Consider the following 25,520-nt stretch of genomic DNA (forward strand, 5'->3'; position numbering starts at 1 on the left):
AAAAAAAAAATACAGCCACATTTATTACTTGGTCACTTGGTGTTAATACACTCTCCCACCCATCTCCCTTTCTCTTCTTTGCCTATTATGTTATTAAGCCCCAGGGTCAGGAAGAACCAGAAAAGCTTAGATTGTTCAAGAAAATAGCTATCTACTTAAATGGTTACAACAGGTATAAGATTAAAGATAAAAATCAAAATGCTATCATTTATTTATACATTAGAAACTACCACAAATGGCTACATATTATAAAAGCCTTAGGAGGAACTGGGAATGAATATACAACTACAATATACAACTACAATACTCTAAAAGGTGTTTTTTTCCTTCAATAAAAAGCACTTTCAATTAATTATACTCTCACAAGAAAGAGTTCTTAGCAAATTTACCTGCTTTTTTCCTAGAGGGAAAACTCTTTTGAGTGATAATAGTTATCTAAATAATAGTAGAGAAATAGTCTCCAAATGTTCCCAATTTTGTACATGCATGTAAAACATATTCCCAAATTTGAAACCCTTCGAAGGAGTCGTATCTTGCTTTTAAGTAGGTAGTCTTATTATTCGTATTAGACACAGGATCTGCTGAGCCTTCATCATGCTACAGAGGGAAGCTTTTCCTTTGGAGGCTGACTAGAAGTGAATCTATATTAGGTTCTGGTGAAGCTGCTCCTGGTGTGAGGCCTCAGTGCATGGGGAATCTCCACAGAAGCGTGAGGAGTACCTGGTCTGAGGTTATGAGTCTGAGTTATGCTGAGAGAACACCCAAAGGCGTTCTGGATTCAGATTCTGAGATGAGGATCTGGAAGGTGAGATCCCAGCCAAGGGAGGTAAGTACAGGGCAGAAATAATAGCTGCTCCTGCTGGGGCCCTAAAGCATGTTCTGCAAACAGGGTGGAACTCAAGATTTCTCAAGTCCAGAGGTCAAATACCTCCACTGAGGTCAAGAATGAGGGAAAGGTGTTGCTTAGCAACCAAATGGACTTTGTTTATTGTGTAAATTATGATTGCCAAAGTACAAAGCTCACAATTAATATATTTTGGGTGGTAAACTGTCAAATCCACTTTCCAATCCCAATCCTCCCTTTCATGCAGAATGGTAGTTTGCCAAGAAAATGCTCTTCGATGTGACAGGCAACTGGCAACTGCTAGGAAAGCTTGAAAGAATAGTCTGTATTGTAGAGGTAGGAGTACAGAGCCCCAAACAGAGAAAGTAAGTACAGGGAGAGATTGGAACTGGCTTGCCAAAGTGCTTGAAACTCCCACCATTATAGTCACTCATGGATTTTTCAGAATTGGAAGGACTCAGGAATCTTCCAGCTCAACCTGGGGAAGTGGTCACCAGCCTTAGCTGAAACACTTCCAGGGACTGCATGCTTACCACATCCCGTGGGGCTACGTCCACTATTAAACAACTTTCATTCCCTTGGATTATAGTCTTTTCTCTAGAAGACTCCTGTTAAAATGCATACATATCAGATTGTAAGGAGTAGTAAACTGGTAAGAGACTGACACATACATTTATTATGACTCAAAGGCAAAATCCTAAGAGATGAGGTACAGAATGGATAGGTTTTAAAATAGATTGGGGGGTGCACCTCAGTGGGCACAGTCAGTTAAGCATCCAACTCTTGCTTTCGGCTGAGATCATGATCTCAGGGCAATGAGATCGAGCCCTGCATCAGGCTCTGGGCTCAACGTGGAGTCTGCTTAAGGCTGTCTCTTTCTCTCCCTCTGCCCCTCCCCGCCTACTCTCTCAAAAAATAAATAAATCTTTAAAAAAATAAAATAGATAGGAAAGGGCTGGCCTATTTTTCTCATAGTGGGGTACCCTAAATAGCCACATGTTAGGCAGCATGAGGGTATTAGCCCTTGGAGAAAATGCCAAAGGAAAAAAATGCAATGCAGATATTACATTTTGGCTATTTAAAAAAATGTATGGCTGGCTGTATCTGCTTGAAACCAAAGAATTATGATAAAGGGTGTCAGCAGATCAATAAGAACCTAAAAAAGTAAATGATATTAAGCTGAGGGCAACAGAATAGAGACTTCAATAACAGAGGAGAGAACAAGCCAGTGTCAAGACTTTTTACAAAGGAAAAGAATGGATGACAAGTGGTGATATGGAGGGAGATACAGAAAATGGGTTTAGGAAACTCAGAGGGGGAGGCAAAAGTCAGTCTATGGTAATCAAAGTTGCTGGAGCAAGGACAATCTAACACCTATAATTTGACCTAGGATGGCCCAACAACATAAAGAATTGAAAGCAAGATTATCTAATGAGTCACACAGGAGGAGGAGATGATTATCCAATATCTGCAATGTTCTTTAACATTTTAAAATGCCTTATGCCTGTTATTTCATTAGATCATCACATGATCCCCATGCAGAAGAGGGCAGGTATTTTCAGCCTATTCTACAGATGAAGAAATAAAGGTACAGAGAAGCTGCCTTACAGGACACAGGCATGATGGGTCAAGGCAGTGCCACCACAGCCAGAAGAGAGAAGCGGATGGTCTCTGTACAGTTCAGAAGAGACTTTCACTCTTCTTCCTCAATTTTCTGCTAGAGGCTAAAACTCTGTAGTGAGTCTTCTGGCTCTGAAGACAAATGCTTTTCTTACTGTTCCTCAGTGTATGTTCCTCCACTGCTTTTCTCTCTCTTAGATTCATTCTCTATATTAATTTCTTCGCCATCATCACTTAAAGCTGTGGGAAAAAGTACACACTACACCCTGAGAATTTAATCAGATATGGGTATTAATCTCTCCAGGGCTGTTTGAGGTCAAAGAAAAATGAGCTAAACTTCAGCAAGAGATGCAGATTTCATAAACACAGCGTTTTCTCTGCACTTCAAAAAACAGATCCCAGTCTCTACAGCTACACAAGCTGGCCTTCCCAACAGCTTTATAGACTACAAGAATTCAGAGAAGTGTTCATTTATTGCTCCAACTACCTCTCCCTTCATTGTCCCTTAAAGGCTCTTTCTTCTTTACCTACAACCAATTTGTCATGAGAAAACAGACACACGCAGTGCAGATGCTACAGGCACACAGTTTACCCTGTGGCAGAGAAGACCGATGTGCATAGTAAAAAATATCTGAAAATAGGGTTGCTTAGTGAGTGTAGCCATAGCCATAGCCAAGTAAAAGCTGGGTTAAATGGGTATTAGCTAAATGCCAGAAATGACGACATAAATCTGTCGAATGCTAGAGGACCACTGAACCATGGAGCAGGGCAGGGCTACCATGAGACAGGGGCAGAAGGGCCACAGCAGGAGGGTGGATATAAGGCTGTGGAAAGGCAGAAGACAATAGGATCCTTAGGTAGCAGCTGGGAAAATTCAGAGGAGGAAGGTTGACCTATAGGACTTGTTTTCCAGACAGAACAAGCTGTAGGTCTCTGACAGGTACAAATCGCTTGGATTGGCTCTCCAGATGTGGTGTGCCCAGCACAGCACCAGGAACTATTATGTCTCTTAATCTGGACAGTTTCTCCTTGTCTGCCTGCCTGAAGCAGTCCATGAAACTGCCTGTTTCTCTCACACAGACTGTTGGCATGTTAGAAATAACCCTGTTTGGCATTTACGAAGTTGACATGTTATCTCTAAATGCAGATTTCATTCAGCCTTACTAATTCTGTCTCTTAGATTTAGATTCATAGTTCCACCCCATTCAGACAATTTACCATCTTGGCTCATACAGTTGCCATCTCTCAAAGCTTTGGGTGAGAAAATGCCAATGCCCTGAAAGAACCTGTAATTTATTTGGGTGGATACTGATTGGAAGTTAGCTAATAGTATGTTAGCATATGTTCAGGGGAGATAACATATGGTATAAACAGCACAATGCCAGGAGTTAGAGGACCAGTCTCCTGACATGTACTAGTTCTCTGACTTCAGGTTAAGTACTCACAGAACTTCAGTTTCCTTACGTCTAAAACAGAGGAAATAGGTGAGCTCTTATTTCTGCAATGAGAGTTTACTTTTCATTAGAAATATCTAAGGGATCAACAAGCAAGTTCTAAGATGGGGGGAGGGGTGAAGAAGGTGGGAATAAAAAAGAACTCCTTTTTGTTTCTCCTAAAATCTAATTTACAAATGAACTATGGGGACCTCATCAAGATAAAAAGTTTTGCACAGTGAAGGAAACAGTTGACAAAACCAGAAGAAACCAACAGAATGGGAGAAGATATTTGCAAATGACATATCAGATAAAGGGCTAGTATTCAAAATCTATAAAGAATTTACCAAACTCAACACCCAAAGAACAAATAATCCAATCAAGAAAGACATGAACAGACATTGCTCCGAAGAAGATCCAAATGGCCAACAGACAATGTAAAAATGCTCAGCATCACTCGGCATCAGGGAAATGCAAATCAAAACCACAAGGAGATACCACCTCACACCAGTCAGAATAGGTAAAATTAACAAATCAGGAAATGACAGGTGTTGGGGGGGATGTGGAGAAAGGGGAACCCTCCTACACTGTTGGTGGGAATGCAAACTGGTACAGCCACTCTGGAAAACAGAGGGGAGGCTCCTCAAAAAGTTGAAAATAGAGCTACCCTACGACCCAACAATTGCACTACTGGGTTATTTATCCCAAAGATACAAATGTAGTGATCTGAAGGGGCACCTACACCCCAATGTTTATAGCAGCAATGTCCACAGTAGCCAAACTAGGGGAAGAGCCCAGATGTCCATCGACAGATGAATGGATAAAGAAGATGTGGCATATATATACAATGGAATACTACTGAGCCATCAAAAAAATGAAATCTTGCCATTTGCAACGATGTGGATGGAACTAGAGGGTATTATGCTATGTGAAATAAGTCAATCAGAGGAAGACAATTATCACGTGATTTCACTTATATGTGTAATTTAAAAACAAAACAGAGGATCATAGGGGAAGAGAGGAAAAAAAAAGATGAAATCAGAGGGAGACAAACCATAAGAGACTCTTAATCATAGGAAACAAACTGAGGGTTGCTGGAGGGGAGAGAGGTGGGGGGGGATGGACATGAAGGAGGGCACATGATGTAATGAGCACTGGGTATTATATAAGACTGATGAATCACTGACCTCTGCCTCAGAAACCAATAATATATGTTCACTAATGGAATTTAAATTAAAGCAAAAAGAAAACAAAAGAAAATAGTGAATTATTATTCATTTTCATAGTGAATAAGAAGTAAAGAATCTATCTGCTTTACTTTTTCTAATTGTGGTGTTTTGCTTAACACAATGTGCTCAATAATTTGATTAAAGAGAAGAATGTAAAGCAAAAAAACCAAAAACACCCAGCAGCAACAAATGTTCTGAATGCAGGTAGAGGAGAGGGCAGGGCATGACTGGGACTTCTCCAAAGACAAGATGGAAGGTAAGTCTTAAAGGATGGGTGAAGTGGGGGTTGGCAGGAATGGAAGCCCATTTTGGAGGGAAGAACTGGGAGAGCCCAAATGCAGAGGCAGTCCTGTGGGAGGGCAAATAGGTCAGGCTTAGGCAGGGAACAGTAGTTTGGGTTTTATCCTCAAGATCAGTAGTGTCCAAACTTTAAAATATTATTCCTGAGGGACATCTGGGTAGCTCAGTCGGTTAAGCATCTGCCTTCGGCTCAGGTCATGATCCCAGGGTCCTGGGATCGAGTCCCACATCAGGCTCCTTGCTCAGCAGGGAGCCTGCTTCTCCCTCTGCCTGCTCTACCTGCCGCGCCCTCTGCTTGTGCTCTCTCTGACAAATAAATAAAATCTTTAAAAAAAATAAAATATAATTCCTGAAAGCAGGGGAACTGTGAAAGTGCGCACGGGGTCTCAGGAACTTCCACTTGGTCTCCTACTTGCCCACATGCAACCCTTAGTCTACTAAACCCCTCTGCCTCTTGAAGCACAGCCTGAACCACTGCTAAATCTCGAGATATGATCTGACTCTTCAATTTACACGCATGATAAAAATAAAACCCAAACAAAACAAAGCAAAGTGCTGCTATAGGTGGTGAGCTGGGGGAATATTGCTGAGCTGGGGAATGGCATGATCAAATATAATCTGATGCTCATGCTCAGTATTAATTGTTCTAGGAGGAGATTGGAGATGTAGCATCCAGTTACTGAAGATGTTCAGTAGTCCTGGCATGAAAGGCTAAGATCCTAAATTAGAAGCAGTTGAGTATATTGGAAAGTACCAAAGACTTGGTTCCTAGCAGCAAATCCATTTATTTCTGAGTAGAATTAGTGTTGAGCTGGCCCAATGGTTCCTTGTCTGGCTTCAGGGCAGAGTTATGATCAATGGGTGAGAACAAAAAAAGACATTCATATTCAATACAAGGGAAATTTTTCTAACAAGTGAGGCTATTTCATTTTTTTTTAAGACTTTATTTATTTATTTGTCAGAGAGAGAGTGCACAAGCAGAGGGAGCAGCAGAGGGAGAGGGAGAAGCAGGCTCCCCGCTGAGCAAGAAGCCCTATGTGGGACTTGATCCCAGGACCCCGGGATCATGACCTGAGCTGAAGGCAGATGCCCAACTGACTGAGCCATCCGGGCGTCCCCAGTGAGGCTATTTCATAATGGAACAGGTTACTTGGCAAGATAGTGAGCTTCCTGTCACTGAAAGCATTCAAGCAGAGAATGAATTTATGTGTTGATGATGTCATGGATGCAATTCCTATATTAAATGGGAGGATGGACTGGAAGAACACTAAGGTTTTATTCGAACTTAGGAGTTCCAGGAAATGGGACCATAGATGATGTATCAGGATCAAATAAGTTTTTTCAACAAGGGAAAAAACCTAGCCTTCCTTAAAAACAGAGAGCAAAGAGGCAGTGAAGAGAGAGACATTGGGATTGTTAGTGAAAGAGAGATTATACATCATTTAGTAGTTATATTACCTTTGCAATTTTTCCCATTTCATAGATGTCTGCTTTCTGATCTTCAATATCCATGAAAGCCGTTTCAATTTTGCTTAGAGTCTGTTCATAGTTACTGCAGGCATCGGGGAGTCCTTCAGGAAAATAGAACTGTGGAATGTTTACAGACAATGGTGCATTCACAACATTATTCACATGAGGAACTGGAGAGAGAGGTCGGGGACTACTTGGAAAGGTGGCTGTAGGTGGAAGAGGTGTCCCAGGTTTCTTTTCTGGTTTATTTTGAATCTGGAAGGAAAATGTGATTATGAGACACAAACATTCTAAACAGTATATATTTCTTGAAAGTCCTCGCCAGTAATAAGTAATAAGAATGGAGACAGTAGAGATCAAGAGCTCATTCAACTCTACAAGGTGATAAGTTTGCTTCTAGGGAATGCCTATCCATAAAAAATAAATACATTATCTGTCAATACAGAGTTTATGCAGACTTACGCTTTAAAAATCCTATAGTACATCTTTCCATCAATTATGAGCCAGATATTTAAGAGCAATGTTAGCTGACATATTAAGGATCTTCAAGTGTATTCTTAATCTGCTGGAATTGGATTAGTAAATTCTTTTTGAAGACTGTTCTTCATCTTTCTGCACATTTCTACCTCTACTTCAACAGGTACATAGAATAAGTTCTTTTAAAATGCATAAATCTAAAATATATTGGGGGGTGTTCTTTCACCTTCTTCTCTCTAGTTTGACTTTGTCTAGGTAAAATCACTGTCAGTACCTGATGCAGAGAAAGTCTTTGTTAGGAAAATTAAAGCATTTTACTTTTGGTAAGTCTTCTACCAGGTTGATTTACTTGCCCCTGGGGGGATGCCATTTTTTTCTATAATACACATTTCTCTCATTTTTGGTACACTGCAGTAACAGGCAAGGATCGTGCTTATTAATTTCATCACAGCCCAACTCCCTTCAGAGTTTAACTCATTTATAGTTTATATCATTCCTTTTTCCAAAAAGGATTTGATGTGGTATGCCATAAAGAGACAGAAGAAAGGACGGTATATGGGAGGTGGGGCGGGTAATGAGGAGATTAAGATTATCCATGATTCAGGGAAAGGGGATGGGAGGTACACTAACATTAAGGTAGAAGTCTACTTTACCAATGAAGACTAAATTTAGTTCTGGGATTCCTAGCAGAAAAAGCAAAAAGGATTCCATGAAGATTTTCATAGTTTTAATTTCTTTTCTTAATTTTGATCAAATTATCTATCAAGGCTCATGAGCATGGCACTGTGTTAGATACTACATAAAGTATGAAAGAGGGACAGGGCTGCTGATCACTATGAACACAAAATATTACTCAAATGTTCATTTCCTTAAATTATCCTAATACCATTCCTAAAGTTTGAACAGTGATTTACCTCTAAGTAGTAGATCTGAATATCATATTTCTGATATCTAATAGTAGATCTGAAATAGTAGATCTGATTATCATTTTGACATATGGGCTCATAATATATCTTTAAACTCAGGATGAAAATCTTGGCTACCCTTGAAAAGCATGAGTATTACAGGAAGATAAGCTTCATTCACATAAATATGTGATGAATAGGATTTAATCTTCTTTTGTCACACATGGCCCATTTCTCAGGTTAATATCTGACACTAATACATACAGTAGAGTCTGCTCATATATTAATACTACTGGGGATATAAAGTCCAGTTGGTCATACCAAGATTTTGCTGCACTATCAAGATGTCACCCCTGTAAAGTAATAGTCAAGGAAAACATGGCACAGACAGAAGTGAGGCTAATGAAGTATGAAAAACTTAAAACAGTGACCGCTTACTAGTTCTGTGACCTCAGGAAAGTTACTTAACCTTTTAGAATTCAGTAATAAAACAGATTATAACTCCGACTTCTTGGAAGGTTGTTGTAAAGATTAAAGGAAATTACAGGATGTAACTAATGTAGGTAAAATGTTCAGAACAGTCCTAGGCACAGATATGTCCTTATTTAAGAAAATGAGCCGCAAGGCCAAAGGATGAGGTTCTCAAAAAGGTTAAACGTAATTTGGCGTGGTCCTTCAGATTCAACAAGAAATAAAATAATCATTTATATTTGTATAAACAATTTAAAGTTTACAAATCACTTTTGATTTAACAAATTGATAATCTGTATGTAAAGACTTCTTTGTTTTAATGCTAAGCTATAAATATTATTACAGAGTCCCATGAGTCAATAACAGTAGAAATTGTTGCGAAACTTCTACAAGAAGGCATCTAATTCTTAAGGGGCTTTATGTTTATACATAAATAGGTCATTTATATTAGTGTCATCCCCTTTCTATTATTCTATGCTGAAACAGGTCTGTGAGACTACAAGTATACAATCATAAAAATTCTTTTTTTGTTTCCCCAAAATGTTTTCCATGGTGTGACATCCAGGCAGTTATACCCATAGGATTAAGACCACTGGTGCCATTGGGGATGAAACCCAATAGTCTAGTGAACACACACTAGTGGAAAAGGTTTAGAGCAAGACCTTCTATGGCCTTCTCTATACTACACAAGGCCTTCTACTCTACACTTTTGCTTCAACAGAAATAAGTAACAATTGAGAACAAACCCTGGTTATCTGTCAAAGTTTTTATTTAAATGGGCATTCAATTATATAATCTACTTTGCTTTCCTTAGTGTACTTCTTAACATTAAGCAATTTACTGTAGGCAAGTATTTATCAATTCATTGGTTAATCCCATATTTAACAAAATTGATGTTAATATTTAAAAGGGAAAAAAAGAATGCATTTATTTTGCACTTTTACGTGTTATCAATTTACTTTCCACTGAATTCAATAGAAGACACATAATTTAGTTTAATAAAACTGGCCCTTTATAAATGCTATAGAGTAACAGTTATATAAAATTTGGCAGATTTACCAGCAAGTTCAGCATCTGCTCATTTTGAATAAAACTGTTTCATTCAAATTTAGAAACAGCGTTAAAATAGAACTAGCTGGAGAAAGTGTCTCAATTCTCCCTTTCAGTTTTAGTCTATAAACAAACATAGTATCATTTAGTATCCTTATACTATTATGTCACTGTAGCATTTCCAATATTTGACCATTTTTTACCTGTTTTTAAAAATAAGCAATTTCATATGGTTCACTCAATCTGAAATTACTCCAGGTCAGAATAACTAAGAAACTACAGTTTCTTGCTGGATCTGGGTGGCCATCATTTGTATGACCCTTGATTTGTATTGTATTCAAGGTGATGCAAATTGTTTGGTAAAACACTGGCCCTACATTATAAGCAAGTAAGCATGGATTCTGCAAAGTTGTCATCACAGGCAGAAATGACTCAATACCACAGCTTGCTGAGGGAGGACATTCTTTCACAACCCAGAAATTGTCATCCTTTGTTACCTACATACATTATATCACACCCACACAACTGTCTATATATGAAATTAGCTCTTCCTGCAAAAAAAGATTACCAGGACTGATACTTTAAAAACAACTCATTACAGATGTATGTATGTTAATACAAACATAGTCTATTGATTCAAAGTGCAAAGACAGCTTTTAGCACAGAAATTCTAGTTTCTCAAAGATACTTCTATTTAAAATTTGTAAACTGTACGGTATTTGTTGAGGTGTATTTATTGTCTCTAAAACTGGATTCCCTCTCTACAAGAGAAAAATGTGAGTACTGTACTTCAGGTCCAGAAGGTCTATTTTTAAACCTGTTGGAATCTCTCTACAAATAGCTTTCTGCAAATAGCTGAATAGAGGACACAGATTAATTCCTTGATCTAATATCAAGTGAGCTGTAAAACTATTTGTAAGTTAGTTCACTGGGTGGTTTTATTAGTAATAAAAATATTTTAAAAGAAACACCCAAGTTCCAAACCTGTGTTTGCTGAAATGACTTCAGCCGCTTCTTAAACCGTGACGGGAGAACAAAATCACAGCCCCTTGCCAGGAAAGCTAACTCTCCCCTTAAATCCGGGTCCCTTCGTAGAGATGTTTCCTTGATCATCATCTTTGAAAAGTGGATGTTTACTTAGCCACTGTCCAGTACACTTCTGAAGATGGTCAGATTTAAAAAGCTGTCAATCTTGTCAGGTAGAGAGGTATTTTCTTCTTATCTCCAAAAGAAATTAAGTTCAGGCATTGTGCTTTCCCAGTCTCCAGGGACCACAATCCATGCTTGTACTGACATGCAACTGGTTCCCAAATATAGCCAGTGGCTCCCAATATCTGCTCATAATTTTCAAGTTAGAAACACGCCTGCAATGGGCCTGTTGCTCCCTGTAGAGAGCGTTATGTCAAATTGACCTGCACATGTTGAGAATACAGAGCCTTCTGGGAAAGGAAGCACCCACTACTCTAGCACCAAAGTTAGAAACATTACAGCTGGACCTAAAAATAGCAACTTCTCAGATAATGCTAACTTCTTAAACTCAGAGTATGTGAGGTGTCAATCCACATAAATCAGTTTCCCCTCAAACAATTAGAAAAAGAACATGTAGAGCATTTTTGGTTTTGCCATTTAGTATTTTATGAAAAAAGAATAAGCTACACTTCAAATTTGAATCTATCATTTTAAGAAAAGTTTTTTTTTTTATTTCTTATTTGAAGGGAAGCAAATATACAAAACCCTCTAGATATAACCAGCTAAAATACGGAGAAAAACTTTCATCCTCAAATGTAATATAGAAAGAGGTCTGTTCATCTTATATTTTAAAATCAAATCCTTTTTTTTGGCTTGTGTGCAGAAGACTATCTTGGTTATCCAACATACTTCGTTGAAGTGATTCTGGATCTAGACACATTTGAAAATTTATTGTCAAAGTGTGGGTTAAGAAAGTAGAACAACTGGGGGCACCTGGATGGTTCAGTTAGTTGGGTGTCGGACTCTTGATTTCAGCTCCAGTCATGATCTCGGGGTCATGGGGTCGAGGGCTCTTTTCTCAGTGCAGTCTGCTTAAGATTCTCTCTCCCCCTCTCCTTCTGCCCCTCCCCCCACTTGCATACTCTCTGTCTCTCTCAAAATAAATCAATTAATAAAATCTTTAAAAAAAAGAAAGTGGAACAACTGAATGCCATAAGAAAGCAGCTTTTATATACATGTAGGTGAAATTTGGCGACAGTAAAGGTACAAAAGATGAGCAAATAGCAATGACATAATGTCTTGAATTTGTGAGACTTTCTTCTTCAAGGAGCTTTAAAGAAATCATCTCAGATTTAAAAAATACTCTATTGTTTTATTATATACTAAACATCTGCCTCATGTAGTCATTTACAAATAAAACTTCAAACATCCTCTTCAATCTTTATTTTCGATCACATTATTCAATCAATATTTATTCTCTATTTCTAGAAAATATAAACCAAATATCATTACCAAATAAACCCCCAAACCAAAAATAACTCACAACTCTCTTCTACTGAACTTTTGTCGAATTTAGTGGGAATTAAATTCTTTGGATTTCCATTGTTTCCTACAACTTCTTTTTTTTTTAAAGATTTTATTTATTTGTCAGAGAGAGAGAGCACAAGCAGTGGGGAGCGGCAGGCAGAGGGAGAAGCAGGCTCCCTGCTGAGCAAGGAGCCCAGTGCAGGACTCAATCCCAGGACCCTGGGACCATGACCTGAGCAGAAGGCAGATGCTTAACTGACTAAGCCACCCAGGCACCCTGATTTATCTTTTTTTTTAATTGATTTCAAGACATTCTGACAACACTTCATAATGTGTACATTGGGTTTATATGTCTAAACCTATGGTTTTCAAGTTTTTTTCTTTTTAAGCTGTGGAATTCTCCACGCATACAAAATCTTATACGAAAGCTTTCAATATATAGTATGATTGACAGAAGATTATGATTGAAACCACTGATCTAATTCTTTAACTTGGGCTCTTCCATTTTCCCCAATTTCCTCTCACTGGGCTTACATGTTAACTGAGCTCTAGCGTTCCCTGATTTTTTTCCTACACTCCTTGCCTAGAATGATCTTTTCCTCCTTATTTACCTCCAAATTAAAACATCAAAAAAAATCCGTTATGAATGGCATTAGGTCTTAGGTTTATGACTTAATGCTTTTTCAATTAAACTACATCTTAAATTTATTCCCCTTGTTCTTCCCAAGCAATGTGTGGCCTTAGGGGGGAGACTTTTCATCCCTTTCCTGAGAATGCTCCTTCTCAAATCATATACACTCTAACCATCCTTCAAAATCCAATTCAAATTTTACCTATTTCATGAAAATTTACCTTCCCTATGTAAGCCCCCTTTACTACAATTCTCTTAATGAAATACCATTACTCTTAAATCACCTCCACTTAACCTATTCTCTGGTTTAGCCAATGATCTCCATTTCTCTTGTAAAAGAGAGAACCAGACACCTGGAACACACTGATCCATGACTAACAATTTAGTTTCTGTTATGCTCTCATATTTCTTATCACAGTAGTTGCTTGCTAAGAGTTGGTTGTGCCTGTATCCACTTGTTTATGTTGTACTTTTCATAGTAATTACTCATTTCAATTACATATTACATAAACTAATGAAATATGAATGTGGAAAAAAAACTGTTGTTTCTAAAATTCCTAAAATTGAAAATAAAACGTCTATGTGGAATTGTTTTATAAAGATTCAGTAAAAGGGGGTGGCTGGGAGGCTCAGTCAGGTGAGCAGCTGACTCTTGGTTTTGGCTCAGGTCACGATCTCCCAGTCCTAGGATCTCTCCCAGTCCTAGGATGGAGCTATGAGGGGGCTGGCACTCAGTGGAGTCTGTTTGAGATTCTCTCTCCCTCTTTCCATACTCTGGCCCTCCCTGGTGTGTGCATAGGCACATGTGTGTGCATGCACCGGTGCACTCTCTCTCTCAAATAAATAAAATCTTTTAAAAAAAGATTCAGTAAAGGCAAGCTGTTATTAAGAGTTTTTTGCTGTAAAATTAGGTATGGGTGAGATAAAGGACAAAGTAATTAAAATCTAGGAGGAGTCTACATTCAAATTGCTTCACTACTGACTTAAGTTCCTTCTTCACTTTAAAGAAACTGAAACTGGAAATCAGTCAACAAATATACTGAATGTGATTTATTAAAGAAAGCTGTTATGGAATTCCAATTTCCAATGACACTCAAAGAAAAGCCTTTGGCCTTCTATCAAAAGATCCAAATAAATTAATAGTTTAAGATAAAAATTTTAATATATACATAGAGTTTATGATTCCCTACTATCAATCCCAATTGTGTTCAAGTAAAAGGGCTTCTACTGCAGTATTTTATAATCTGATAATTATTTTCTAAAGAGTCTAAACTCTAGGGACGCCTGGGTGGCTCAGTTGGTTAGGCGTCTGCCTTCAGTTGAGGTCATGATCCCAGGGTCCTGGGATCGAGTCCCACATTGGGCTCCTTGCTCAGCGAGGAGCCTGCTTCTCCCTCTGCCTGCCACTCCCACTGCTTGTGCTCGCTCTCTCTCTCTAATAAATAAAATCTTTAAAAAAAGAGTCTAAACTCTTGAAGGTAAGGTCAATTTTATAGTCACTCAACAAGTATTTTCCTGGCCACTTATATACAGACACTTCACTAAGTGCTGAGGGCATGGGAATAATAAATAAATGGTCTCTTCTTTTCCTTACCATACCTAGCACAATGCTGATCTGGAGCAAAGGACAACAAATACTTTTCTTACATTCACTTTCCTTAAGTCTCTGAAGTTTCCAAGTCAGAACAGTAGTTTAAAAAGAGCCTGCTCTGCTACACTCTTAAGAAAACATTTCTCCATTTCTTTTGATGATGAAGTGAGCTCTAAGTTTTTGTTTATCTAACTGCTTTCCGAAGAAATCAGAGGGAGAAAAGACCAGGCCCCCTAAAGGGGCTTAGGAAAGAACTGGTCTGTGGCAATAAGTTATTGACCAAAAAAAGACTATCATGAGGTTGGTTTATTTGCTTTTTACTTATTTACTTGTGCTTCTATGGAAGTCAATGTGCTTGGTTCTAGAAAGGATCTCAGAATGACTCAGTTTCAAGAAGTATATAACTGGAACATAGTTGCAAAGAACAGGGTTTTTAGAGTGACCTCTTTTTTACTAGGAAAAAATCAAGTATAAGGAATTTCACTACTGACGCAAACATGACCTATGATCTACACTCTTATCTACTTCGATCATAGAGAAAGTACAATTCATGGGGCTGGGTGTTTCTGGGTGAGAGTTTTCCCCTGGAGGGGCTAACCAGCATGAAGAATAGAAAACTATTAACACACAGTTTATAAATTTAGTTTGAGACCATGGAAAGGCTGGAACTGTGGGCAGTTATAATGGAGTCAACTGTAAGGGTCTTCCCAATGTCCTTCTGGAATAAACCAGGAGATCTTTTCTCCTGCCTTCTGCAGCATATATGAAATCCATCCAAATAAGAAACTAGCCAACAGTACGTGTTTCCTGCTCAATGACCTGCATCTCTTCTTGGCTTGCAGATCACTCTGCATACCCTGAAGACAAACGTCTGTTCTGTCTGGAGAATGTGCTCAACCTGGGTCTTCAAGACAACTGTGTTAAGATCCAGCTGCCTAGACTGGGGTTCCTTGTATGTTCCATATATGTTCCCCTAGAGCAAACATGCTTGAGCAAGGATGATAATCTTTCTCAAAGAGAACCAGCTGTGGTGGGTTCCTGGGTACAGAGTTTTACAAGTTCCTTGGCAGGATTAAATGGAAGAGAGGCTAGCCTCTGCTGTGACCTGAAAAAGTGAAGGATTTTTTTAAGAATAGCTTTCTAAGAAAAGCAAATAAAGGTGTTTCCTTACCATGTCCTGAAAGGACCTAAAGAACTGAGGAGTGAGTCTAGAAAGAGGCTGTACCCTCAAGGAAGGTGAGACTGGGAAGGATAAAGGAGAATAAAGCTGTGTGTGACACCCAACACATTCCATTTTTATAGACTTCATTCTTTGAGGCTTAGTTTCAAACTCAGGATTGATTCTCTAGAGCTTTCTGAATCCTCTTATAATTCCCTGCCGTTGATCCTTTTAGTGAAGACAATGGTGATATACAATATTAATTCTTTCTCTCTCTGGAAAGAATCAGCGCTATGGGATGTTTTGAGAAAAAAAAATGGGTTGATTACACAGGATAGAGAAAAATTTGAACAACTGCCTGAAGAAGTAAATCACTTATTTCGACTTGTAGAAAACTGCTCAACAGTTAATACTGTATAGGCAATGTGCTGGGCCAAAATAAGTCTAGCCTTTATTTTATAAACAAACTTGTCCAGTCATTCACCAGCCTCAGCTGAAGATGGCTATGAAGACTGAGATATCTGATACCATCAACCAAGGCTTTAGAGTGAAGAAGGCTTATGGGGTAAAACAGGCAGCAAAGCTGTAAAAATCTAAGTGACAGAAATACATAGCACAGCAAACCTAGGAAATGAGCTCAGTTGTGTTGAATGTTAGAATAAGGTCCAGAAAGACCGGAGAGTCACTGTGAAGTGACACCAAAGATTCTGCTCAAAAGATGCTATAAGGAAAAAAAAAGTTACATATTTAAGAGGAAGCTCTGCTACATCAGGAGGGTACTTCTGATTTAAAAAAGGAAGCTGGCTGTTTTGAAAAACTTAAAACTATTAAATCAAAAGCCTTTCTCTGTCCACACAAAAACTTGTACATGAATGTTCATAGCAGAGTTATTCATAATAGCCAAAAAAGTGGAAACCCAAATGTCCATCAGCTGATGAATGGATAAACAAAATGCGGTATACTCATACAACTGAGTTCATTCAAAGGAATGAACCACTGATACATGCTATATGATGAACCCTGAAAACATTCTGTTAAGTGAAAGAAGCCAGATATAAAAGACTGCATATTGTATGATTCCATTTGCATGAAATGTCCAGAATAGACAAATCCATACAGACAGAAAGTAGATTAGTGGTTGCCAGGGTCTGAGGGGAGGAGGGAATGGGGAGTGACTGCTAATGAATACAGGTTTTTGGGGGTGATGAAAATGTTCTGGAATTAGTGCTGATGGCTGCACAACCCTGCTGAATACACTAAAACCTACTGAATTATGCACTTCAAAAGGGTGAATTTTATACTATGTGAATTATATCTCAAAAAAAAAAAGCCTTTCTCAACTTGGCTCTAATTGGCATAGTTAAAAGAGGTAGTAACTTGGAATCATAGACTTTGCTTAAAATACCACTGCAAACAAGCTTTAAGAGAAGAAATTGATTATAAGCTAATTAGCTAATTACTCTTAATCCTAAATTTTGATATCCTCCTTTAGGCTCTAACTTGGTGTTTTCACATTAATAGCTTGTTTTGTGTAACTGATGTTATTTTACTCTTAAAGAATGAACACTGAGGTGGGGGAAGAAGGTTGGGTGGTGGTGGTTATCTGTGGCTTCTTTGCTCCTGACCTGCTCCTTGAGCCTTAAGTTTATGGGTTGCAGCAAAATAGGAGATCTAATAAGCATTTTGTGTTTTGCTTCAGTTGCCTCCAAATGACAGGAACACACTCCACGAGAATAACAGAAAGAACCTACAAATCAAATCTTTTTGCACCTCAGTATTCCTAATACTTAGAGGTAGATGTTCTTTTAGGATGTGGGGCAAGAGGAGATAATTCAGAGTCTAAAATTATTAGGCATAATAATTCTTGGATCTCTCTGTCCTCCTTAGTCTGCTTTTCTTCTTCCCTCTCTCTTTCAGGAATTACTTCAATTAGAGATTGCCCATTATAGAGCACAAGAATTCAGTTTTAGCCTATAAATATGTCAGACAACTAAAGTTAGAAGGAATACAGGGTTTCCAATCCACTGACATTACCATATTACATGTCAATGAACACACAGTAGTTCTATAAAATACCCTGCCCCAGTGTCTTTGTTGGGTGTGTGTGCGTGTGCGCACGTGTGTGTGACTTCTCAGTAATTTTGGGTGAGGGCTCAATTCACAGATGTCAAATGAGAAGGCTGGAATTGATGGTCAAAACTCTAGTGATAAGCATTATATTGCAAATATAACAGCTGATGGAACTGTGCTTCTTAGATGCCAAGTGCCTTTTGGATGCCTTGTTTTAAAGCTGGGAGATGTAGCATGTTTATCTAATGGAAAGACCTAGTAAAGGGGAAAAATTGATGAATGGGGGAGAAAAAAGGGCAATCAGGGAGGAAAGTCCCTGGGTTATTGGGAGAAGATGGGACCTATAGCACCAGTACAGGGGTTAGCCTTACATGGGTGCCCAGATCATTCACATATAGTAACAGAAAGAAAGGGAGAGAGTATATAGGAACTAATATGTTTAGGTGGCTAGCTAAAGATCCCCCTTCTGATTGGATCACTTTTCTTAGTGAATAGGAAGCAAGGTCATTAGCCGAGGGTGAGAATGGAAGAGATGTTAGAAAACAGAGAAGGTATGAGTCATTTGCAGAGTAGGAAAGTGAGGGAATAGGGAGCTGTAATAGGACTGCCAGACAACTCTGAAGGCCCACTGGAGGTTGGTGGTCATGAATTTAGTGCAAAGACCACTCAGTATTATTGTGTGATTTTCTACAGCCAAGGTTAGTTGCATAAATAAAAGCTCAAAGCAGACAGAGAACACAATTTAATGTAAGCTGCGGTTTTTCCAGGTGAGTACTATGAAGTGAGGGTAAGGTAAAGAAGCTGAAAATATATTCAGGAGGGTGATTTTAATGATGAACTATGGCAGTGGTTCTCAAACAAGATCATGCACCAGAATTACCAGAAGAGCTTGTTAAACCACTGATTGTTGGGTCCCATCCTCAGAGTTTCGATTTAGTAAGTGAGGGCTGGGGCCAGAAAATATGTATTTCTATCAAGCTCCCAGGTGATGCTGATGCTGTTGCATGGAAATCATACTTTTAAAACCACTAACCTAAACATAGAACTAGAAAATGAGTAGCTGAAGAAGGACAGAGGACAAATTCATTGGAGAGATCAAAGAACTGAGAAGTTTGTATATTGGATGCTTCATCTACTGAAAACTCACAAGAATTGTAGCAAAAATAGTACTGGGAAATGTCATAGAGCCAGACAGAAAACCTTCAAAAAATAAGGGAGGGGTGCCTGGGTGGCTCAGTCAGTTAAGCGTCTGCCTTCGGCTCAGATCATGATCCCAGGCTCCTGGGGTCGAGCCCCGCACTGGGCTCCCTGCTCCTCTGCCTGCTGCTCCCCCTGCTTGTGTGCTCACACGCTCTCTCTCTGACAAATAAATAAATAAAATCTAAAAAAAAAAAGAAAGAAAGAAGGGAAATGACCTGGAGGTAGTAGATGACTGCAACCAGGAGGGATACTGGGTAGTGAGTCTGATGACATTAGTTCAAGTTGGAGGGGGTAGTTTCAGGGAGGTAGGAAAAAGAAGTTTGCAAGTAGCAATAAAAAGTAAGAGCACTCCCTGCCCCTTCTAGACCCAGCGGGCGAGGGGGTGAACTGGGAAAGAAAAAAAGCTGACATTTTACATGGCTATCCTGAGGGAGAGATGGATTTCAGTTAGAACAAGGAGGTAAAGGGAATGTTTAGAAACAGTCTGATGACCTAGGAGATTCTGCCAGTGAATGATGAGTTCCAGAGGGCATGGGGAAAAGATTTTAGGAGTTGGGAGGGTTGGATATGGACTGAGAAGAGAGGATGTACAAGCATAGAGTGAGGAGAAGAGTGATGATCTGGATTCCTGGACTTCTTATGGTGATTGGGGCAAACAGCGATGAAGAACCAATTAGATTAGTCCTGCTGGTCTTAAGGCAGAGAGGGGTAAAGCTGTGAGTATTGGGCAGGCCTGTGAGGGAGGCCTGAGGGCATAACAGGAGCAAGTTCTGGGAGCTCCTTTTCATTCCTGCCAAGGGTGGTGTGGAAGCTACAGAGGGACCACACTCATCAAGAGCATCTGGATATCTAGGACTCACATTTTACTAGAATTCTAGGTGAACATGCATAATTTGGAACATGTTTACCCCCCAATTTTCTTGTGTGCACACAAATATATTAAGAAAAAGGGATCTCACTGGTACATCTGTTTTGCAGTTTACATTTTTAATTACCCATTTTATCTTGAACATTTTTTCTACATCAGTATATACATATCTACAAATTCTTTTGAATACAAGTGGGGACATATCTGAGATGGCTGATGCTGATTCATTAGAAAAAATGGAGATGCAAAAGGACCTGACCTCAGAAGCCACGAAAGGTAGAGGGGGAAACACAGGCTGAACTCATTTTGCAAGTTCATATTTGCTACTGGCCAGGTCCCATTACTTTTATTAATCTACATTGTGGTTAAATGCAATAGGAGAAAGGATGGTTTCCAACTGTCTTGCTGAGTGTTTTCATTTCTATCCAAACATTCCCAGCACTGAACCAAAGAAGCCATCAGCACCTATAAAGCTAGGGGAGAATAAACATTTTCCCTCAATAATATGACTGTTTAATCTCAATGAAGACATGGATATCAACCCAGAAAGTAAAGACAGAGAAGCATTTATTTTAAATGCTCCAGAACAAACTTAATAAGGTTCCTAAAGTGTGCTTTGCTAAAATCTTAAATTTATTTTCATAATTATTATACATTTAAATATAGATATAATTATATAATATCTAAACTTTGAGAAAACCAAAATGTTAGATCATTAAGCTAGGAAGGCACTTTATTCCCCCCTGGAATGATATCTCAGACACAAATTCCTGATCAGGGTCAGAAGGAAGCAGAGTTCTAGTAACAGCACAAATCCTGCCTACCCCGAAAGATTTCTCTGACCCTCGTGGGCATCCCAAAGCAACAACAACAACAACAAAAACAAATAAAAAACAAAACAAAAAACCCCAGTTGTACTGAAAAACTAAATGGCCAGAAAAATTCTTTTCCAACCTAAATTCATAGGGATGAAGATGGAACTTTTAAGAATGGAAAAAGGACAATTAGACAATGAGATGTATAGGTATTCCTGAAAGAGAAAGGACAGATTTTCAGAATTTAAACAGTTAGTATATGGAAGTTCTACATTAGGGCCTGGAGGTGCAATGGTGAAAAAGAGAGCACCCTCTCCTCAAAATGTCAATTGTCTATAATCAAGAGATTTCCATCCTGCAATAAAGGACAATGATCTATACTCTTAATGGGGTTCTCTCTTCTTACCAGGAAAGGTGACAGGACCTTCCCTAGAACACCACAGATATTTGGGTGTTAAAAGCTAGAGAAATAAAGAGGCCAGAGGCTGAATGTGATATTGAACCTTGCTGGGGCACCACCCTCATGTCCTAGAAGGGCACCCTGACCTCAGGTCCTCTTGTATCCATCCTTGAGAATCAAAGGACAGAGAAAGAGCTAGCTAGTGCTCAGGCAAGGGGCAGTTTCCATTTGAGGAGGCAAAGCAAGCAATAATCCATCATTGGATTATTCATTCACTTACTTGTTTATTCATTCAACAAACAGTTATTTAATGCTACTGTTTGCTAAATAAAGGCCAACAGAAGCTAGTGGCTAAAACACAGAAACCTGAGACGGATTCACAAATCTCCCCCCAAATTCTTACTTTAAGTTTTATTAGGTGTCCATTTGGGAGCTGGAGATCACATTTTTGGAGACTGAAGCGGAAAAAGAGAAGGCAAGGTATGAATTAGGTTGTCAGATAGATTATCTGCTTAAATTCTGACTTTAAGACTCCAGAAAGCTGATGGGAAACAGGTTAGAGTGGATTCTACTAACTTAGAATTCAGAATAATATAAGCAGAGCAACCTGATATTTCCCTTCATACTCTCTAGGAAGGAAAGGTCTGATAAACCAATTTTGGTCACCCTTGATCTTTAAGATTAGGTTACCAAAGAGTTTAGCTGTGAGGGAAATAATGGCTTCGTGATATATCCGTCTAGTCTCCCTTACTGGATTCCCCTGAGACCAAATGCTTACATATGTTAAGATAGATGGATAGGATTAAGGTACATTTTTGATGTCTTGGAATGGAATGGAACAGAATGGAATGGAACGGAATGGAATGGAATGGAATGGAATGGAATGGAATGGAAAGGAAAGGAATGGAATGGGATAGAATGGAACTGGTCCAAGCCACTGTGAGAAGTAAAACTCTCATCTTACTATCATTGACACTGATAACACCAAGAGCTAGCACCTTAAGTAAATTAGTTAAATAAGAGTATCCATATCCAAATGCTATCTCCTCCAGAGAAACTTCCTTGAATTCCACAAGCTGGGATGTTATTTCTCCCTCCTCTGAGTTCCTGTAGGACTTCATCTGTCTTTCTCTTCCAGAATCTATTCTTTCTACTTTGAATCACATAAATAGCTCACCTCCCCTATTAGACTGTGGGCTCCACAAAGGCTTTTCATGTCTGATTCATTTTTATCTCCTTCTGTGTGCTGTACACACTTATAGTATTTAGAAACTATTTTATGCACTTAAAGCATTTTAGCAACTTCCTTTTTGCATACCAATTATGTATTAACTATATTGAAATACATTTCTGGCCCAAGAAAGAGCCACTCCTGCTTGAGTGCCATGTCAAGCAAACTGAAACTTAGATACCATGTCCCTGCAAAAGTTCTGCTTGACCATAAACGCAGTATATTCATGCAGCCAATTCTCCAATGCCAAGCCAACTCTGAGCCTTCTCACCCCAGACAAGGTTGACTATGTGGCCCCAGCCAATCAGATGTTTTCTATTTGCCTCTTTCTTGTTCTTTACTCTTTATTCTATAAAAGCTTTTTGCCTTATGTCCCATTTTGCAGTTCTCTGAGACTGTCCACTTCATAAAGTCTTAAAGTTTGTATCACCTAAATTGTCTTCTTTAATCATTTTTAACAGTTTCTGGTGACAAGGGATGAGATCCAAGGCTGACTGCTAACTGGCTATGGGACAAGTCATACAGGCAAGGCACCGCTGAACCTTTGAGTTCACTGTTCCTCTCATTGCTACTGAGAGCTGGGGTAAGTCACTCTCAGATCTGAGCTCCATTCCCCTGTGGGCAGCTCTCTGGTCCAAACAAACTTTATTTAAAAAATATTTATGTATATATTGTTCCTGGAAAGGTTCAGGGATTGAAATTTCCAGGAGGGTTCTGGGATAGTTATATCAGGAGTTCACAATGGGTGGCAGCTGTTAGGGGACTCACAAAGTCTTGAGGCAAGTTCACAGTATAAACTGCTGGGGGACTTGGGAAAATAAATTGAGAAGAAATTTGAACTGTTTTGACTATCAAAATAAAAATTTAAGTAGGCACAAGTCAGACTATTAAAAGTCATCAGAGTGTCCACCACTATAAAGAAATCTTCTGGTGAAGGGAATACTAAATCTACTGCTAATGGGAACCTGAGAAACCAAAGCCACAAAATTGGTGGGCACAGGTCAAGCACTTAAAATCTGTTAGAGCACACATCACCTAACCCTAAGACTCTTGTGCTAGGATAAGTTGCTCATGGAACAGGTTAGATTGACACTAGGTCACCTGCCAACCTCAAGAAAACTGTGCAACAAGTTTCAGTGTAAAATACCACAAAGTACCCAACTGAGCAGCACATTCCTCTTAGGTATTAATTTGGCACCAAGAGATCCAGAATTAGCTAAATAAATGGGATCCTCATTTCGAAGAATTAAGCATGCAACCTTTCAACACACCTGTCTATTTTCTAAGAACTGTGGTCCTGGAAGCTGTAGGTATCTACAAAAAGGGCAACATCTTATGAAGACAACCTAGAATTACAACGGTCACTTAGACAAGATCATTCATTTAAGAAGTTCACTTAAGGGAGCCTGGGTGGCTCAGTTGGTTAAGCGACTGCCTTCAGCTCAGGTCATGATCCTGGAGTCCCGGGATCGAGTCCCACATCAGGCTCCCTGCTCGGCGGGGAGTCTGCTTCTCCCTCTGACCCTCTTCCCTCTCGTGCTCTCTATCTCTCATTCTCTCTCTTTCAAATAAATAAATAAAATATTTAAAAAAAAAAAAAAGAAGTTCACTTAAAAGCAAGGGTTCTCAAATCAAACAAACAGAACGGGATGCCTATTTTAATTGGCATGTGGGAGCCTCCAAAAGACTTCAAAATTCCAAAATAGCTCCATTGAAAGATTCATTGCAAAAGGTTAATGAAAAATTAAAGACACAAGAAGTACCCAAAACAAAAGCAACTCCTACTGCTCCCCTCTATCCTCCTTTATTTGAATACTCTCTCTAGTAATCCTGTCTGGATTGTCTTTCCACTCTGAAGAGAATACAAGAGGGTAAACAAAAGTCTGCCAAGTTAGTGGCCTTAAAACTGCAACAGCTCCAAGGCCAAAGACCTAAAACACCTGGGCCTCTCCCATTATACCATCATAGGGGTCCATCATAAAAACACCAGCCCAGAAACTGGTGTCTCATTTGCAATCAATGGTGATCAGAAAAAAGATTGTCCTCAGAGGTCTTGTCAAATTTCCTACACCAACTCAAATGCTCCTGTATCTGCTGCTGAAGGAGAATCCCCATATGGGCCCCTCCCAGAGTTAATGGGACTCTGAGGGATCCTCTAGTAGACTGCTACCAGTTACTCCCTTAAGCATTCTAAGGAAAAACTAAAATTAAAGAAAAACCTTGCTAAATTCTGGTAGATACTAGAACTATACTCTACTTTAAATACCATTTGCTCCTGAGCCTGCATGTAAGAAAGATCTTAGGAAAACTGGCAGAAGTCAGCAAAGGGCGAGAAGTCTTACCACAGTCATTTCTGGATCTCTGTAGTGTTCAGTAGAGAAAGGAAGGTAAAATTTCACTCTGTCCCCTCCTCCTTTCTTCTTCTCCTTTTTTTTAAAAGATTTTATTTATTTATTTGTCAGAGAGAGGGAGAAAGACAGACAGACAGAGAGGACACAGGCAGGGGGAGTGGCAGGCAGAGGGAGAAACAGGCTCTCTGCTGAGCAAGGAGCCCCATGCGGGACTCGATCCCAGGACCCAAACTGAACGCAGACACTTAACTGACTGAGCCACCCAGGCACCCATCCCCTCCTTTCTAAATGCATACTCTTGTGAATTTGGTTTTGGGGTACCCACTGGTTGTCAATCCTTTCTCTCATTTGTCTTCAGAACTTGGCTTAGCTTTCGCCTGTCTTGCACACACAGGTTGTCTGTTACTGCGTATGCAAGCAGGTCAACCATCAGACTGGAAGCCCAATAAATGGCTGGAAAAAAATACGGGTTGCACTCCATTTGTGGCTAGGGTTCTATCAACTGCCGCAAGCTCTTAGGGGGAGTTGTCTTTCTTTTAGCTATCATTGGGAGTGGCTCTGGATCTTGGGAGGGTAGTATCTTTTGCACCCTCTTGGGGAAGCCTCTTGCATCCAAGAGGTTGTTCAGTATTGCCAGGAATATTTACTGTTTGTCCCAGCTGAAACCTGATAAGATATTCGAAAAGATTTTTTAAGTAGCTCTAAGGTCAGAAGTTGGCCAAATTGGAAGCTGATATTCAGAGCCTGATAGAACTTGTCTTTAGACCTTCTCCCCTAGGCTAAATGAAACTATGTACCTAGAGGGAAAGGAAAACATTCCAAAGACAATCAGCTCTCAATCTAGAACACAGAAATCTTTTGACATCTGGCTTAACTGAAGATCTCCCTGATACAAAGTAGCAAACTGAA

The 25,520-nt window shown here is 39.2% G+C and overlaps 1 protein-coding gene across 10 annotated transcripts in view; it reads right to left on the minus strand.

Moving 5' to 3' along the window:
• The window catches only part of PPP2R3A (protein phosphatase 2 regulatory subunit B''alpha), a 214,616-nt gene that overhangs the window by 122,712 nt on the left and 66,384 nt on the right, over positions 1-25,520 (minus strand). For 9 of the 10 annotated variants that reach the window (XM_073899719.1, XM_073899723.1, XM_073899703.1 and 6 more), the window contains one exon: positions 6,885-7,151. In XM_073899719.1, coding sequence (XP_073755820.1) covers positions 6,885-7,151 — 267 coding nt within the window. Of the gene's footprint in view, positions 1-6,884; positions 7,152-10,783; positions 11,204-25,520 lie in introns of those variants that run through there. The other variant, XM_073899746.1, reaches the window with a different exon arrangement.

Source organism: Callorhinus ursinus, unplaced genomic scaffold (assembly GCF_003265705.2).
Source record: "Callorhinus ursinus isolate GAN/ISIS: 27379988/994484 unplaced genomic scaffold, GSC_fseal_2.0 scaffold1, whole genome shotgun sequence".
Classification (NCBI taxonomy): domain Eukaryota; kingdom Metazoa; phylum Chordata; class Mammalia; order Carnivora; family Otariidae; genus Callorhinus; species Callorhinus ursinus.